The 18002-nt window shown below is 53.2% G+C and overlaps 1 protein-coding gene across 2 annotated transcripts; it reads right to left on the bottom strand.

Moving 5' to 3' along the window:
• Nucleotides 1–122: 122 nt before the first annotated feature.
• LRRC74B (leucine rich repeat containing 74B) lies at nucleotides 123–16992 on the bottom strand. Of its 2 annotated transcripts, none has more exons than XM_066609899.1 (11): nucleotides 16831–16992; nucleotides 14776–14941; nucleotides 13509–13651; nucleotides 11828–11960; nucleotides 11255–11461; nucleotides 9807–9916; nucleotides 8067–8182; nucleotides 7523–7601; nucleotides 7344–7439; nucleotides 5893–6009; nucleotides 123–802 (listed from the first exon to the last, which is right to left on the bottom strand). In XM_066609899.1, exons 1-11 carry the CDS (start codon nucleotides 16948–16950, stop codon nucleotides 584–586), a joined length of 1506 nt encoding a protein of 501 aa, XP_066465996.1. In that variant the 5' UTR covers nucleotides 16951–16992; the 3' UTR covers nucleotides 123–583. The 2 variants fall into 2 exon arrangements, with proteins under 2 accessions (XP_066465996.1, XP_066465997.1); XM_066609900.1 differs by lacking the exon at nucleotides 123–802 and adding an exon at nucleotides 2376–3243.
• Nucleotides 16993–18002: the final 1010 nt, after the last annotated feature.

The following is an 18002-nucleotide window of genomic DNA, read 5'->3' as shown; positions in this document are numbered from 1 at the left end:
TCAGCTACTCCATGCACGGGGGCCCATTTTGACTGCAGGACACAGTCATCTTTTAAAAAGACATATCCTGCTTCTTGCTGCCTTTTTTTTTTTTTTTTAACATTCCAAGCAGTTAATGTTATCATACATGCATACAATTTTTTTAAAAGAATCATACAAATATAAAATGAGCAGAGACAAACAGAAAGCAAGGTCTGTCAGGCAAAATAATGAAGCCTCTGCACCCCTAAAGCTGGCTGATACAAAACAGATTTAAATGGGGAGGCAGGCCTGGCGCCCACATGAGGTTGCCTGGGTTGGCAGAGGGTGTTTAGCCTGGCTTGAAGGGAGGGGATGGAGCAGAACAAGAAATGTGGAGGAGTGGTGCTCTAGTGTTCTTCTCCATGCCTCTGCTCCATTCCCTTTCTTTTCTAAGGGGGGGGGGGTTGGCATTCCACCAGATAAGGATAGGCAGCATCTGCCATGCCACCTTTGGTGCCAGGAGGTGGTGCAGGATGGTCTTACAGTGGGTGGCAAAGGCCACTAAGCCCAGCTTTCTGACTCCCAACAGCAGCAGTAAACACACCTTTCCGAGGCTGGCTCGTCAGTGTTCCACAGCAGTGTTTGTGGGGTGCCACTGACCAGGTCTCAGTGCAGCTCTGCAAGCCAGTTGGCGAGCTTTAGGTCCAAACTCTGATCTGTGGTGACAGAGAGATGTCCTTGCCTGGGCATCTGTCGTCCTCATGTGGGGCTTCCAGGGTGCAGCAGGCAACCAGCCCGATCCTCCCAAGCTGTGATTCTGCCTCTGGCTGCGGTTTGGGACCTGGAAAAAACAAAGGGAGATCCTGCAAATCTGTCCTTTGGCTGCCTCTATTTCAAAAATCCAGCCCTAGGAGGCAAGGGGGGGGGGAGACCTGTGGGCAGACAAAGCCCACTGCAGAGGGGAAGGGGGTCAGTTCCACACCCCAGTAGTGCCCAATTTTAAAAAACTGGGGAGGGGGGCGGAAGGACCTCAGCTGAACCCCAGAGAAGGTCAAAGCTCACATGAGAGGAAACAAGGCAGGAGTGTCAAGCCTGTGGGCAGCCCACAGAAGCTTTTTATCAAGCTCTTGAGCACCATCAGCTGCTGTCAACAGCTACACTGAGGTGTCAGTGCTGAAAGGGTGGCCTGCATGATAATTGGGCTCTCCCGGATCTTGAAAACATGATCAAGATTTGCATTTTCTGATGTTTGCGCTGGATGAGTTCCCGAGTGAGAAAATGGGGTTGCTTTCTGGTCCCCACCTGCTTAATGACCTCACTTCCGTCCCTCAGCAGGCATCATGAATGCTATTTGACTCCTGGGTCCTTAAGGTGTTCTGGTGACAAGGACAGGCAAGGCCTGGGAGGTGAATCCCAGCAATGAAAGGGGCCGGATAAGAAATGCTTTTCTGAGTGTGGTCCACCGATCCCCTGGGCCCAACACCTCACCAGGGCAGGGCGCTGCTTGCATCATTTCACTTGGTCATCGGAAGGTCATCATCATCAGAAACCAAACTGAAAATGCAGACAACCATTTATTTGAACTTGCATGAAATTGACGCAGAAGGCATGACTACAAGGTGGAGGGGAGGGGAAGGGAGCAGAGACAACAGGCCTCTCTCTGCCAGAAGGGAATGTACATGTAGACACTTTTCCCCAGATGGAAGCCTTCCTTGTAGAGTTGGCTGTCTTGCACGTGCAGATCCAGGGGCCACGGCACAGCAGAGCATCACGACAAGCGCACGCCCTTGCACACATTAAACTCTTGGGCTGAATCCCCAGCAGGGACCAAAAAACAGTTCATCAGGAGGCAGGACTGGACAAAAGTTTGGAAAGGGAAGATGAGATGGCTGGCTGGAGGCAGCAGTTCCTTCTGTCCCTCTGCTGAGGCCTCGCTGGGAAAACAACTCTCAGCCCGACACCACACTGAAGGCAACCAAAGTCCTTTGAGTCAGTCCACTGGGCTGTATAGGTAAGGTCCACATTCCGGCACTCTTCTGCTCCATCTCCTGTCCCAGATCCCCTTCCTTTCTTAGGGAGTTCCTTCATTGACTTCTTCCACCCTCCCCCCCCCACCCCTTACTTGTGCTACCTTTCAGTCAGTCCAGTCGGAGGCACTCGGCCAACAGGCACTGCCCCACCACCTCCTTCCTCAAAATCCCTCTGTAAAATTCCAGATACAGACCACTTTTCAACAAAACAAGATCACAAAGCAGTTCACAAGGCACAATGAATGAAATGCCCCTAAAGGGGTTCACAATCTTAAAAGATGCACAAGACACCAGCTAACAGCCACCAGGAGGGAGGCTGTCCTGGGGCAAAACGAGACACCTACCCTGATCAAACCAAGAGGGTCACCACTTCAAGAGACCAGTTAGCGGGGGACGGGGACGGGGACGACGGGGGACGATGACGACCGGCAAAGGAAAGGCGTGGCAGCTGGGGACAGATTCCTGGGATGATTCTGCAGTCAGAAGCAAACTAGAGGGCCACATTAGCAGCAGCAGGAAGGCAAGTCTGGATTTGTGCCAGGGCAGACAACCCTGTTCCTTAAACTGTATAAGAGTCCGACACCGAGTTCCTGTGAAGAGAGATCTTCCTGCTGCACTTCTGCAGGATCTCCTGCTTGGACCTTGCTTCTTTCTTTCTTGGGGTGGGACTTCCTCAAGCCCCCTCTGTGCACAGGCTGGGATCGGATCATTCCATTGTTCCTGATGAAGGGGCACAGCAGAACTCCCTGCCCTCAGAGAAGGCCACTGTTTGTGTCCCTGGATGCACCCCTGAATGCAGAAAGACAAGGGGCAGCCCTTTGGAGGTCAAATAAGTGCCTAGGAGAAGCCCTTCAGGGTCAGAAAGCACCACCGAGTGCAGAGTTCGGTTTTCCCCATCTCATGTCAGTGAACTCAGCACCAGCACCAACATGTGTCTACTCAGAAGTAAGGTCTAGAGTGGCTCACACTCCCAGGTAAGTGTGTGTAGGACTGCAACCTAAAATGAACCAGGTATTGGCGATACACAGCTTAGAGTGTGGAACTATTTCCAGTTTAAGTCCAGGAGAAAATAGTGGGAAGCCGCTATGATCAGGAGTCTGGGGAGGGCCAGGCGCAAGGCCTGGACAGAGCTGCGGTCAGTCAAACTTAATGCAGCCCTGCCCCCAAGCGTCAGCGGAAAGGAGGGCTGGGCACAGATCCGGGGCTTCCCTGAACCCTCCAGGAGCAGGCAGCCATCCGTCTGTCAGGAAACCTAACAGGAGCAGAGAACACACACAAGTCAGCTGCAGTTCATCCGTCCCCCCCAGATGCTCTAGTCTCAGCGCCCTTTGCCACTTGCGTGAGCTCAAGTGTAACTCGAAGGAACTCTTGTGGGGAAAACAGGAGGCCCCTGTCTGTTTCAGAAGTCACCCAGGTGCTAGCAGAGCACCACAGAGCCCTGCCACTCCAGCAGATCACAGATCAGGCTGCAAGAGCAACCGACTGGCATTAGGAGATGGACAGCAGGGCCTCTGGAAAAGAGAAGGCTGGAGCATTCACCACTCAAAGGCAGGAAAGGAGAGAAGCTTGCAGGGGTTCAAAGAAGGGCCGGACACGAAAGACGCCTTTCAAGAGAGCCTGCCAAGCAGAGCCTCAGAAGCCATTGCAGTGCAGACTGGGCAGGGGCCAAAATCCCCAAAGATAACATTTCATAGGGATAAGGGTTCCTTTGAGGTCTTCTAATCCCCCCTCCCCCCCCCCCCCAAGAACTGAGATCAGAAATGCTGGCAGCTCAGTGAGCAACCAGCTCATGCCCCTCCCTCTCTCCAGGGTGTCGAAAGACAGGACTCCCTTTAGATGCAAAGAGCGGGCCGATGGGGAGAGGCACCCTGCAGAAGAGTCCAGCTCATGTCAAGCAGACAAGAGTCTCAAAACCGGATGACGCTTGGCAGAGTCCGAGGTCAGCAGCTTGAAGGGGCCTTTGCGACGGCCTTCAGTGCCACAGGAGAGTTCCCAGGTAGGTTTCTGTGAATTGCTGGTGGTCAAAGATGGAGCCCCTCAGAGAGACGTGTGCCCCAGGCAAGGAGGAGCGCACAGAAAGCAGGCTGGCCGCCCTAGCCCGGAGAGCACCCAGGACTGCTCCTGTCCTCAACCCCCTGCTTTATTTGTTCTTATGTGGACCAAGGCTGGAGAGTGGGCATCAGGGGGCTGAGAGGGGAGCATTCTGCTTGAACTCTGCAAGATGTCTGTAAAAATTGACTAGAGAGGGCAAGAAAGGTGATGGTGACCAGAAGTCCGAATCAGCAGGTCAGAGACCCGAGGACTCTGGTGCCAGAAACCTCGCCCAACATCTGGCAGCTCAGTCTAGCTGCTCAGGACTTGTGAACTTCCTTCCCAGGAAACAGAGAGAGGACCACAGACTGGAAGCTATGATTCGCATTCCAACTTGGCAGTTCTTTTCCACGGGCCTTGGTGCCACTCTGCTCACTGCCCCAGACACCTTGCCCAAGTGTTGCGGGGGTGGGGGCTCTTCCTCCTCCTCACACTGGCTCCCCATCCTCTCCCTCTCCCAGGGCTGAGGGCACGCCATGGCTGCCGGGCTTCGCTGCAGTCCAGTCACCCAACTGGGCAGCTTAAGTGATTGGGAAGAGGAATGGCAGCCAGGGCGCCGCCCTGCGTTGCACCTTTGGAGCTTGCTGCAGTTCCTGCGGCTCTACCCAACCCAACTGGGGCCTGTGCCACCAACTCAAGTCTGCCCCCCAACCACTGGAGGAGGCAGAAGGTTGGCATCCTCCACCATTCTGCTCCTCCGAGCCAAACTCTGTGGAGTTCCAAAAATAAACCAGGCAGGGGCCCTGTGCTGCTGTTTGTTGTCTTCCGTGCATTCTTTTTACCGCGCCTTTCTCTCTGCCAGAGCTAGCTCTAAAAGGGGAGGAGGAAACCTGGGGAAAGAGAACTCGGCAGCTTCAGCTCAAGTGACAAGAATGTCTGCACAATGGATCACCGTACTGAGCCTCAGGCCTGGAGAGAGACAAGATCGGTCCTGGGGTGTGCAGGGCTGTTCCCCAGGTGGGAGGTTCAACCCATCCCTGGATGCCCTCCCCTTCCCCACTACAGGAGAACTGCATCCACCACCACCACCCCAGTGGAGATTTTGTTAAGATGTCAGAGGCCACATGTTGTAGGTGGGCGCTGATAGATGTTTGCGTGGAGACAATCTTGATCTTTGCCAAAGGATGAAGAGAAACCGGTACTGGCCCATCCAGGAGGCCACCGAGTGGGTGGGTTGCATCAAAGAGGTCTGGGAGGGCGTGGAAGGTTCGGGGTGCCTTCCACCCAAGTCTGCCCCCACTTCCCCCAACCCTGCTGCCAATGCAAGCTACAATTGGCTTCCTGCTCACTTGAGCAAGGAACAGCTCTTTCCCCTCCCCACAGTGCTCCTTGCAGGCTGCCCTGAAACCCAGATGTGCGGGACTGCTGGCTTCATTTACAGGGACAGCGCAAGTGCTGTCCGTGAATGTGAATGTACCATCCCTGTAAATGAAACTGGAAGCCCCGAGTTTCCGGATTTCATGGCAGTGCAAAGGAGCACAGTCAGAGTTTTGGGGTGGTTTTTCCCCCTCCTTTTTTCTTTTTTTGAGCGTAGAGGTAGCAAACCCAAGACAGCCCCAGGCAGTGTTCTCGGTTGTGTCACCCCTGAGAAGAACGATGGCGCATCACTGCCACTCGTGAACACTCACTTCTTCTGTCTCACTGCCGTCTTTGGTAGAGTAGGTTCTGTAGCAAGCTGAGTGTGTAGAGGGGTGGGGCTGAATATGACCTATCTGAACAGAGGGGACAGTGGAATAAGTGAGCACCCCACTCCTGCTTCTTTCGAGTCACCGTAGGCAGGCACTGGTCTGCAGCAGGGCTGGATCCGTACCTTCGATCTGTCCACTCTGAACGAGCGGCTGGTTCCGTCGTGTTTTATCTGGAGGCCTGGAAAAGCTTCCCATACAGCATCGCAATGCCTGGCAAAGTCCTGCTTCACAACGATCTCCTGCAAGGGAGCAAAGACACACACCTCACGCTTCCCAAGCACAGCTCGTGCTTCCCAAGAGGGCGGCAGCGCGTTCGGGGCAAGCGCATGGATTAAACAAGCCAAAAAAAAAAAACACCCCATGTCTCTGACTCCAGCAGCCAGGCCCAGCTGACCCAGATAGCCTGAATGACAGAGAACCAGTCCTAGCAGAGGCGGAATTGTTGGCTTTCAGGGGACGATTGAATTGAATCGATTAGAAAAGGGCAGAATGGCTGGAGGCTTTGTCTGCTGAGAAGTGAAGGAGCCAAGCTTCCTCAGAAAGAAGTGGTGAGCCTGCAGCTGCCAGGGCTCAGAGACACAGGGAGAATGCCACCCAGCTGCAAAGGATCTAAGCAGGCAGCAGATTTGGGGCACCCTTCACCCCAAGTCCACCACTGCTCCCCTCCCCCTGTCCCCAGTGCAAGCAGCAGTGATTCACTCGAGTGTGAAACAGCTCATTCCCCTGCTTACTGTGCTCCTTGAGCACTGCCACAAAAGTGGGAGGCTTCCAGTTTCATTGACAGGGGCGGCGCATTGGCCTGTCCCTGTAAACAGAACCAGAAGTCTCCCACCCACTTCTGGGTTTTGTGGGCAGTGCACAAAGAGCACGGGAAGGGTTTTGGTGCAACAATTTTGAGGTGGGCCTGGCGGACCCAAGATGGCATCAAGTGGCATTCCATCAAAATGCAAGAGCTGCCACATTGCACGGAGAAAGCTGCCTCTTGCCAAGTCCCATTCTGAGTCTGTCTCATTCGGCACCATCTGCACTAACTGACAGCAACTCTCCCGGGCCTCTTGGGAGGGGGACGCTTCAGAGCTGTTGCTGGTCACCTTCTGAAGTGCAGGAGAGTCTCTGCTGCATCCACTTACTATGGGAGCAGCGCATAACCCCACCTGGGCTGATGGGCCAACTCAGAAACATGCCTTCTGTGTGGTGTCACACCAGCACCTGGCTTTCAGCACTAAGAGATTTCATTTAGGTCTTGCTGGGTCAATTTTCCTGCATGAGTTTTTCTACCCTGAGAGGTAGCGGCAGTGCCTTCCACGAGTTAGTCGCATGCACAGGGAATAAGAAGCGACAGCAGTAGTGCTGCTCACGAGTGCCACGCTGCTCACCTTGGGTAGAATTTGACCTCCTAACAGCCCTGCCCTCCCTTACTGAGACCCAGAGATGAAAGAACCACTGAACGGACTTTCTTGCAGCCACCCCCCACACTACTTCTCTGCTGGCGCACAAATACTCCACCAGTAGGCATGGTCTATTTAAGCCTGTGGTGCCTCCTGCCCCCCCCGTCCCACGGACAAACACTTACTGAAAAATCCACAACTTCTAAGGCGGCATCTGGGTTTGCCTGAATGGCTTTCAGGATCCCCACACAGCCTGCGCTCTGGATGGGGTTCCTAGGCACCTGCAGGTCACAAAGCAGAGCTGTGCCAGGCTGCTTCCGCTGAGGAATCAGGCTGAGGCCTCCTCCCCCTCGCCGCCACTCACGCTGAGGCTCCTCAGGGTCTTGTTCTGCTTGAGGCCCAGGGCAAGCTGAAGGGCTCCTTCCAGGGAGATGCGGTTGTTGCTGGAACGGGAGGGGGGAGAGGGAAGCCAGCTGAGCCTCTTTGCCGCTTCTGGCCTTGCTGGGAGAGGCCAGGTGGGTACAAGTCACAGCAGGGGAGCTGTGTGTGTGTGAAGAGTTTACAAATATTTAAAATAGTAATAAGACGATGATTGGGAGCACAAGATCACTTGGACTGCTCAGCAGGGTGAGGCTATAATAAATAATACTAATAACTTTATTTTTACCCCGCCTTTCTCCCTGAAGGGACTCAAAGCAGAGCAGGCTATGGCTCTGCTCTCAACTTTTAGCCCGGTGGCTGAGCATGTGAGGTGGAAGCCTCCCAGTCTTGCTCACTTCTTCACGTCCCCCCCTTGGAGGGAGACCCTTCAAGCCTCACCACCTCCAGGGTGGGCATATAAACTGCCTACTTCAAAGGCTTGTCGGAAGGACTACCGAGGAAGCACCCTGAGGGCGCAGAATGGTTACCCAATGTGCAGCTCTTCCAGGACGTTGTTGGCCTTCAGGGCATTGCCCAGGGCAGCCGCTCCGCTGTTGCCAAACCCGTTGTAGGAGAGATCCAGCACCCGAAGGAATATGTTGGCCTGTGGAGGCAAACAGGAAGGCGGGGAGGAAGGAAGCCTGACCAGAGCTCTGGAGGGATCCCAAAGGCCCCATCGCCCACTCCAGGTGCAGCTTCTCCTTGGTCTCAGCAAAGAAGGGTCTTCCCTAGTTCTGCCCAGCACTTCCCAGGCATGCGGCCAGGAGCCAAAGACAAGACCCACTCCAGGCAAATCTGGAGCTTGGCCAGTGGCCTGCGGCTCCATTCCCAAGTGAACACCAGCACCATGGTGTGCTTGAGGGAGGTTCACAGCTGTCTCTGTTCTTCTGAACCCCCACCATCCCCCTCATCTCCTCCTCTGCTGTTTCCAATGGCTGCTGGTCCTCCTGGTCCCACCAGACACCTCTCCAGCCCCATCTCCACTCTATTCATGAGGGAGCCAAGTTTCTTGCAAGCATGACACCATTCACACCCCAAAGAGCAGGCAGAGCTTCCTCCAACCGCCACCCTGAGCAGTATAGGACGGCCCCAGTGCCCAGCATGAAGGGCACGGCACAGCGGGAGGCAGAAAAATCAGGCCCCCTAGGAAGCCCTCCTGTGTCAGCCCCTCTGAACTGGAAGCGCAGAAGAATATGGCAACCCTGTGGTGCATCTGTCATTCGGCAAGGCTGGCACAGAAATTTCTGGTGCACCACATTCCTGAGTGGGAGGGCGTTCTGCTGTAACTTTGCAACCAAGAGAAAGGGATTGCTTCAGCAAGAGGAGCTGGCATCCTTTAAACTTTTCAGAAGTTCTCCATGTGGGCATAGCAAGTCCAGGCAGCCTCCCTTTGGACCTTGATAAGGGCATCCCTCTTGATGAGGGCACCTTGATATGTCTACAGCAGAGATTTTCCTCAGCTTTCAAACAAGGAGACACTCAGGAGGGATTTGGCACAGTGAAAGCCAAAAACTCAAACAGCCATTCCCACATTACAGAAGAAGGACAAGCATTGAAAATTGCGGGGTTAGTCTACACCAGGGGTGCCCAAACCCCGGCCCGGGGGCCACTTGCGGCCCTCGAGGCCTCTCAATGCGGTCCTCAGGGAGCCCCATCTCCAACGAGCCTCTGGCCCTCCGGAGATTTGTTGAAGCCTGCACTGGCCCAACACAACTTCTCTCAGCGTGAGGGTGACTGCTTGACCTCTCGTGTGAGCTGTGGGATGAGAGCTCCCTCCACTTTTTGCTCTTTCATGTCTGTGATGCAGCAGCGGCAGCAAAGGCCAGGCTTGCTTTGTGCAAGGCCTTTTTTAGGCCTTGAGCTATTGCAAGACCTTCATTCATTCGTATAAGTTCATCCTTAATATATTCATTTATGTAAACTTATGTAAATTTATTCACATTTTAAATGTACATTAATTCTTTTTTCCCCGGCCCCCGACACAGTGTCAGAGAGCTGATGTGGCCCTCCTGCCAAAAACTTTGGACACCCCTGGTCTACACAAAAGGCTTCGAATACCGCAAAGGCTTTTCAGGGCATTAAGCACGTGGCTGACCTGAGGGCGCTTCCCAGCCATCTGGGACACTCTGTCTGCCTGTGACAAACAGCCCCGCACCATGGCCACTGCACCCCTACGCAGAAGTCTCTGTTTAGCAGGGTGGAGATTCTGGGAAGAACATTGCTCCTACCCCCAATCCTTTGGCAACCGCGACTGCTCCTTTGCCCCACAAGTTGTTCCAGCTGAGATCGAGCTCCTTCATGCCGGCATTCTCTGAAATGGCTGCTCCAAGAAGCTCACCTGGGTAAATACAAGTGAGGGGAAAAATAGGTGCAGGGCCCAAGAAATGGAAGTGGGGTTGTGAGAAGCAAGGGGGCAGGTGCTTGTTGCTAGGCTTGTTGAAACATCCACAAGGTCCCTTTGGGGTCCTTCCAAGGTGTAATGGAAGATCAGAAGATCATCAGGTGGGTGATGTGGTGCTGACAGCTGGTTGACAGCTCTGGGAAGGGCAGGGCTGGCTCCACAGCTGTCATCAATCAAGGCCAATGGAGACTCTGATGGACACCTGAGCTTCATCTGACCTCGATGGGACTTTGAATGGACATGGATTGAAGGGGTGGCTCACCTGAGCCTAATTTGGACTTGACAAGGGGGCTGCAGGATAAAAGGTAGCTTCAGAAGGAGCCAAGAGCTACCTGACCTCAGGACCTACAGACCTTTGGGACACGGATAGACCAGGACCTACGGGAGAAGGGGACTGCAAGGACTCTGCTGGAGAGAATACAGAGGAGGGACTCTGCTGCAGAAGACTGGACTGGGAAGACTGGGCTGTGCTTTGGGAGACTGAGCTGGAGTGGACTTAGGAGGCTTTGGACCTTTACCCATTAAGTTGAGTTTTGGGGAGGGGGAAGCCTCTGGACAAGAGGAATTGCCGGGAGTGTGTTTGTCGCAATAAATTACTGTTAATTGCTCAAACTGATAAAGAGTTCTAGTCGTTCTTTTGCACACCACAGCTGCTGCTCTTGGGGGGGGGGGAAGAGGGTGTTAATTAGCCAAAAAGTGGGCATTAGAAAGGGGTTGGAATATTTGGATGGGACACAAGGACCTCCCCAACTTCCATGGTTGAGGCCTCACGGCAAGACAGTCAGGCTTCTCAGTGATGGCAGCCCAACTTTCTTGAAGTTTTTCCCCATGGAGTAGGAATGGGAAGAAGTCACAAGCAGAGAGGAAAGAAGGTATAGATTGGAGGTGGCCAAACCACAGCTCGCAAGCTACGTGTGACTCTTTGACATGTAACGTTGCAGCTCGAGGAAGTATGTTGGCTGAGCTCCTTTTTGCATCACAATTCATACAAAAGGCAAATAAGAAATTTGCAGACTTTGTAATTATTCAACACCTGTAACCTGAAAGTCCACTGAATTTAAAACTCAATTTTGATGTTCGTGGTGAGCCAAGTATAATTAAGAATTTAAATGCTTCTTAAATATTGCGGCTTTCAATGTTCCTGTTTTGGCTCCCTGATATTGTATGTGGCTCTTCCATTAAGCAAGTCTGGCCAGCCCTGGGGTAGAGAAACCAGGGCTGGTAGAAGGAAAGACAGACTAGTGCAATGGGGGACAAATCCACAGAACAAAATACCTGCCAGCTCCCCGAGCATATTGTGACTCAGGTCGAGGAGCTCCACTTTGTTGTTGACTGCAAAGGCATCTGCCAGGTACTTTGCCACAGAGTCGTTCAGCTCATTCCCGGAAAGTTTCAGGGCCACCAACGTGGTGTTTTCCAGAAAGACAGCAGCCAATGCCTTTGCCCCTCTGACTCCCACTCTGTTCTCTGACAAGTCAACATCTGAGAGGGAAGAGAAACAGCAGCTTGTAGGCCTGGCCAACAGATCTCCCTCCCTGCGCAGGTTCCAAATCCACCCTCATCAGGTTTCCTCATTGTGCTGTTAATAGAAGGAAACAAGTCCCAGACCCATCAGAGCACAACCACTGACCTCATGAACAATCCCTTCGAGGAGGGGGCAGCCTCATCCCCAACCAAAGCTCACCTCTCCCTAAACTGTCACTGTGAGAGACAAGAGACTTGCCATTTAAAAATGAAAGTCTCAGGATTTTAACAAGGGAAACGCCAGCCGTGCCAAAGGTCTGTGGGCATCACACAGAGCATGTCCTGCCCAGGGGCTTCTCAGTGCCTCCAAATTAAGGAGCAGACCTGAGATGTAGCAGTTCTCCTTCAGCATCTCTGCCACTGCAACTGCCCCATCTTCCTCAATTCCGTTGTCACTCAGGTTTAACTTCAGGACTGATGTGTTGCTCGTCAAGGACAGTGCTAGTGCCTTCACCCCCTGGAAGAGAGAGAAGAGGAGCCCACAGGCTCAAAAAGATTTCCACTCCCCTCTGCTGGATCAGTTCGAGAGCTCAGCATTGGGGCCAAGTTCTCACAACATGGCAGATGAAGCCACGGGCCACTCGTGGCCTTGTGACCAGTGGTACCTCCTTCTTATTCCCTCATATCCATGTCACCCACAGACTACAGACAGCATCTGAAGTGCTCTGAAGCCTGCCAGGCAGTACAACTCTGTCTACTCTGCCCCACTCAGCCCCCTTGGGAACATTTGGGCCACAGCACCTCTTCAGACTCCAGGTGGGGGGATTTGCATGACAGAATTCTACCCTTCAGCTAAGTGTGCTCCAGCACACAGAGAAGTGCATGTATCAGGGAGCCCAAACAGGAACATTCATTCAGTTGTATGAGCTTCTTTCTAGAGCCCAGTGCGACAGACCAGATACGGGACAACCACCTGATCTGTGGATTCTGAGAAGCTGCCTCTAACACTGCCCAGCAAAACAGGTCCAGGAGCTCACAGGTGAGGCACAAAAACCTCCCTGGTCTGCTCAACACCGAGCACATACCAGAACCTGGAGGTTCCATGAAGCTACTATGGCTAAGTACTGCTGAGAGACCTTGCGCACCATGAATTCTCTTCCTGTTCAAAGTCATCTAAAGCAGACCGCATTGCCATGCCTTGTGTACACTTAACTACTTGAAGGTTTGTCACATAAAATATAAAGGGCCCAATCCTATCCAACTTTCCAGGGCCGATGCAGCTGCAGTGCAGCCCCAAGGTAAACGAACAAGTGCTCCTTTAACTTGTGGAGGACTCCGTGACTGCCCCCCACCACTGCAGGATGCAGCGCATGCCCCATTGGCTGCATCGGTGCTGCACGAATAGGATTGGGCCCTGAATTACCAAAAGCAACAAAATGAAGCACCGTGTCATAAAGATGAATATGGTAAATATATTAAATATTTTTTAAAAACACTGCCACATTTATTCATTTGCTATCTATCCCACCTTTAAATCTAGGAGGCAGTTCATAGGAAACAGTACAATGTAGTTATGCTGGGGCCTCTTCTCCTCTTCCAGCTCATCACAGTGTTCTGGGACAGCCAATCCAAACAGCCAAGTTCTCATTCAGTTACCCTGACTGTCATCTGAACAGGCTCTTCCACAGGCTGGCACTGGGCGGTCTCAGAATGACCGCCTGGCTCCAAGCTCCCTGGTCCCCAACACCCAAGGGGTGGGGAGGGAAGGGCCAGGCACAACAGCCACTGTTTCCATGGTGCTTTGAAGGTATTCAAAATGTGTCCCTTACAACAACCCTACAAAGTAGACCTAAGTCACTTCCCAGCCCTGCAGAGGTCTGAAAGGGGGTCCGGGTGCCTCGTGTCCGCATCCAATGCAAACTTCTCAGCATAACCTCGCGTACTAAGCCAGCCCACCAGGCCATCTCATCCAGATACAATCTTCAAGCTACTGCTTCAACTGCTCCACGCTGCCCAAAAGGTGGTGCTGGCTGGCCAAAGATTTGGCATTTTCTCCAAGAGTTACCTTTGGGCCTAGGCCACGGTGCATCAGAGTCAGTTCGGGATCCTTCATGTGCCGCACAAAATAAGAGATCGGGACGACGCCATAAGCTTGGCAGGTGTGAAGATATTTGACTTTTCCCGCTGGGTCATAAGCTGCCTTTGATTCTGGGCCAGGGAGGAAAAGAATAAAAGGAGGACTGTCCCAGGGAAGAACAGTGATTCTCATCAGTGGGGACATAAGCCCTGTCAGAAGTCTGTCCTTCACGCAATGCTTAATGCACATCTAACAGCGTCACAGCGCTAAGAACTGCAGCACAAAGAGGATCCCTGGCATATCATCACTACCCAAACCTGAAAAAGGCACAGAAGACAGCAGCCAAAATGATCTCTAGGCTGGGGCACTTCCTTTATGAGGAAAGGCTGCAGTGTTGGGGTTCTTCAATCTAGCAAAACGGTGCTGGGGGGATGACGACATGATGGAGATGTACAAAATTATGCAGGTGATGGATAGAGTAGATAGAGAAATTTCTTTTCCCTCTCACACAGCACCAGGAGACAGCCACTAAACTTGAGTATGAGGAAAGTTAGAACAGACATCAGAAAATATTTGACCCAGGGTGTTGTTAGTCTGTGGAACTCCTTGTCACAGGATGGGGTGATGGCGCCTGGCTTAGATGCCTTTAAAAGGGGACTGGACAGCTTGATAGAGGAAAGTCCATCCCAGGTGACAAGCCATGATGAGTATGTGCAACCTACTGGTTTTAGAAGTAGGCTGTCTCAGAAGGCCCGATGCAAGGGAGTGGTAACAAGATGCAGGTCTCTTATTGTCTCGAGTTCTCCCAGATGCTTCTGGTGGGCCACTGTGAGAAGTTGCACTAGATGGGCCTTTGGCCTGCTCCAGCAAAGCTTGCCTTAGGTTTTTATGTTCTTACCACCAAATATCAACCGGTGGGAAATGCCGGTGGGTGAGCTGCAAGGGCTACAGTGATTGCAAACTGATGGGCTTTAAGAACAGGGTCAGACCAATTCATGGCAGACGGGCCAGCAAAGACCAAGAATACAGCTGTAAACAGAAGCTCCATCCTGTTCATTGGGCAAAGAGGCACTTTTCAAAGTGGTGCCCTCTCTGCTCTGCATCTTTCCTAGACCGAGTATGAGCCCTTTGTGGACAGGGAGCCACTGACTGATTGATCTGACTACACAAACAGTGAACTACTTTTTATTGAAAAGCGATCTATAAATATGCTCAATAACACTGGGGTCGACGGCAAGTGGCCTCTGTTTCCTACCTTCTAGTTCAAGGTCTGTGTCCCACTCGTCCTCCCCTTGGTCATCGGCCTCAGCCTCAGCCTCTTCTTCAGACTCCTCCCCACTGGAATCAACCTCGGCGTCCCCTGAGGAGCAGGTACAGTCTTCATGCACAGCCTGGAGCTCACCAGAGGATCTGGAAACTGCCTAAGAGAACACACAGGTCAGATGTACCATGCAAATGTACACAGTTTGACCCAGGAAATGCAACCAAGAGAAAGTTCATTGACCAAAATCTTCAGGAAACCCAATTCTTGTGTACATTCTAAGCCAGGGGGTCCCTAAACCCCAGCTCAGGGGCCAGATGCAGCCCGCAACGAGCCTCTATCTGGCCTGCAGCAAGTTGCTGGTCTCCTGCAAGTCTCTGGTCGGCCCAACCAAATGTGACCAGAGCAGTGCTCCCGTTGAGTCTGGAGGATGATCTGAGAGCAGGGGAGGCCATGCACCTCCCCTCAGAATGTCTTCTAAAGGCCTAAAAACATCAATTCCTGAAAAACTAGGTTTTTGGACTGTCTGAAGAAGACCTTAGGCTTTGTAATGTATTTGTAATGCCTGATATATGATGTGGCCCTCTGGTCTAAAAGTTTAGACACCCCTGTTCTAAGAAAACAAGCATGCTTGTTGCTGAACTAGAAAAAAACTGAGTGATGCTGGATTAGAGGTTTTAACTGGAGGATTCCCACTCTGGACAGTGAAAAATCCCTCCAGGGCTTCCCCAGTCTCCCAATGCTTCCCACTTCTCACTTCTGGTTTCTCCATGAAACTGGAACTGGAAGTCATGGCTCAGTCAAGTCAAGTCAAGCTCAGTCTGAGCCTGGCAGAGCCCGTGGACAGATGTCCTCTGGGGAACTCAGAAGGCTCTCCAGAGGCAAGTTCCACTCCCCTCGCCTCCAGAAAGGGTGCGTGCCCTTAGGCACAGAAATGGGCGCCCCCCGCAGACTCAATCCATGGGTGACTGAATTTGTGAATATGGAATCTACAGATATGGAGACCTCCTAAACAGTACGCTGAAAACTCATCATTTCCATTAATCCCCCATACTCAGCTATAAGTAACCCTGGGTACGCTGTCTTGAAATGTGCACTTCCTCCTCCTGTGTATCTGTGCCTCCATTCCTGCCCCCCCCCTCCAGTTCCTTTCTTGTCCTTATTCAGCCTGTAGGTTCTTCAGGAGACTCTTGCAGGTCACACTCTCTCTCCCCTCACTCCTCTCACTGCTCTGTGTGTCACCCACACCCTGGAATTGTGCTTCACAGCTGTAGTATGAGCCTCAACTGACCCCAACCAGTAGCTGGGCAGGAAGGATGGAGCCAGAGGAGGCCCTCAAGCTGCCAAGACCCCATGCCCTGAGGCTGCCAGGGGCGGAAGAAGGCTGGCGAGGCACATCTGGCGGGGCTGGCTTGGCACCATTCCCACATCATGTGGCAAGGAGTTTCACAGACTGCGTAACTTTGTGCGTCACAGTCCTGTGTTGTGCCTCTCCCCCAGGCACCTCTTTTCCAGGTGGAAGAGCCCAGGTGCTGTCCTTGCAGAGAAAGCGCCCCAGCAGCCCAACCATCTCTTCTGCGCCTGGACTACCCTGCAGGGTTGTAGGGAGACTGCAATCAGGGCAGGATAATGACGTAAAGCCCTGAAGGTTCTATGAATCACCATAGGCTGTGGGGACCATGAGCAAGCCACTGACGTCATCAACTCCCATCCTGTAGCCTTTCACCCTCCCTCCGAGAACTTCAATTCCCAGGATACATCGGGGTGACGCACGCCCCGCCCACTCCCATTGACCAATGAGCTTCGCCTCCTCGTGCGTCTCCCTCGCGAAACTTCAATTCCCAGGATTCCGCAGGAACGGATAAGGGCAACGCCCACTCACGCTGACCAATCAGCTTCGCCTCCACCTCGTGACCCTCCCTCGCGTACTTCAATTCCCAGAATTCCTCGGGAGATGCGCGCCCCGCCCACTCCCACTGACCAATGGGCTCCGCCTCCTTCTCTCCCCCCCCCCGCTCTGACCTCTCCCTACTGGGCTTGTTCCCTCACCGCTGAGCTGCTGCGGCGGGGGCTGCCCTGGCCGGCATCAGAGCCCGAGCCGCCGCCGGGAACCGGCCCCCCGTCTTCGCTCTCCTGCTCGAGCACCGGCGACAGCGGCAGCTTCGGCATCCGCGCGGCTCACTCGGGGCCTACCCGGGTGCGAGCTGCGCTGCCATGGCAACGGCGTCGCCATGGAGAGGAGCCGACGCTTCCGGCGGAAGAGGCGGGCCCTCTCCCCTCAGAACCCGATGGCGTTGGAGGACGCAAACGAAGGCACGAGCCAATCAGGTGGCTGTGTGGGGTGATTGGCAGAGCAGGGTCCCACCTTAGGGTTGACCCTAACCTGTCAGGCTGAGGCAGCTTCTAGGACCAGGAGGCTGCACAAACCCATGTGGCTTCTGGCTGTGATGGACTCTTCCTCCAGAAACCTCCCCTTTCCAAGGCACCCAGGCCAGATGCCATCACCACATCCTGTGGCAGGGAGTTCCACAGGCTCATCACACTCTGGATAAAGAAATACGAGGAAATGTCACAGATACACAGAACCCTTTCCCAGCTCTCTCATCTGGCCAGTCACACTGGCTCAGCAAGTGCTCTAAAGGAAGGCCCGCAACCCCCAGTCTTCACACAGGGAGAGCAGAAGAGACATTTTCTGCAGCAGTCCACAGAAGGGCAGCACCCAGGCCATGTACAGAGTGTTCCCTTAAGCGCATTGCCCTGCGTAGGAGCTCCAAGCCCAGCCTCAGCAAATACTATCGCCACCTGGGCTCGGGTGCGTCTTACTGAACACAGGTGAACTCCAGAGCCGGGGAATTCCTCAGATGGTATCAGTCCCACAGTTAACCTGGGTCAATGACACTGCCAGATACCCCACAGAGGGCAACATGCCAACAGATGAGCACTTTTCCAAGATAAACTGTTTATTAGAAAAACTCACAGCAGGTTTGTCTGTCCATTCTCCGAAATAATTTTTGGAGGCATTCATTCCCTTTCCCCACCATCTAAGCCCTTGCCCCATCCCTACCGACATCCTGAGGGAGGGAGGGAGGGACGATGTTCAGTAACACCCTTTGGCAACAACAGCAACAGAGCTTTGGGACGCCTTAAACCAGGGGGGTCAAACTCATTTCATACAGAGGGCCGAATGGCATTCATGATGCCTGCTGAGGGCAGGAAGTGAT

This window comes from Tiliqua scincoides, chromosome 14 (assembly GCF_035046505.1).
Source record: "Tiliqua scincoides isolate rTilSci1 chromosome 14, rTilSci1.hap2, whole genome shotgun sequence".
NCBI lineage: Eukaryota > Metazoa > Chordata > Lepidosauria > Squamata > Scincidae > Tiliqua > Tiliqua scincoides.
The sequence above is the reverse complement of the archived record's forward strand: the minus strand, read 5'-3'. Positions and strand labels throughout refer to the sequence as shown.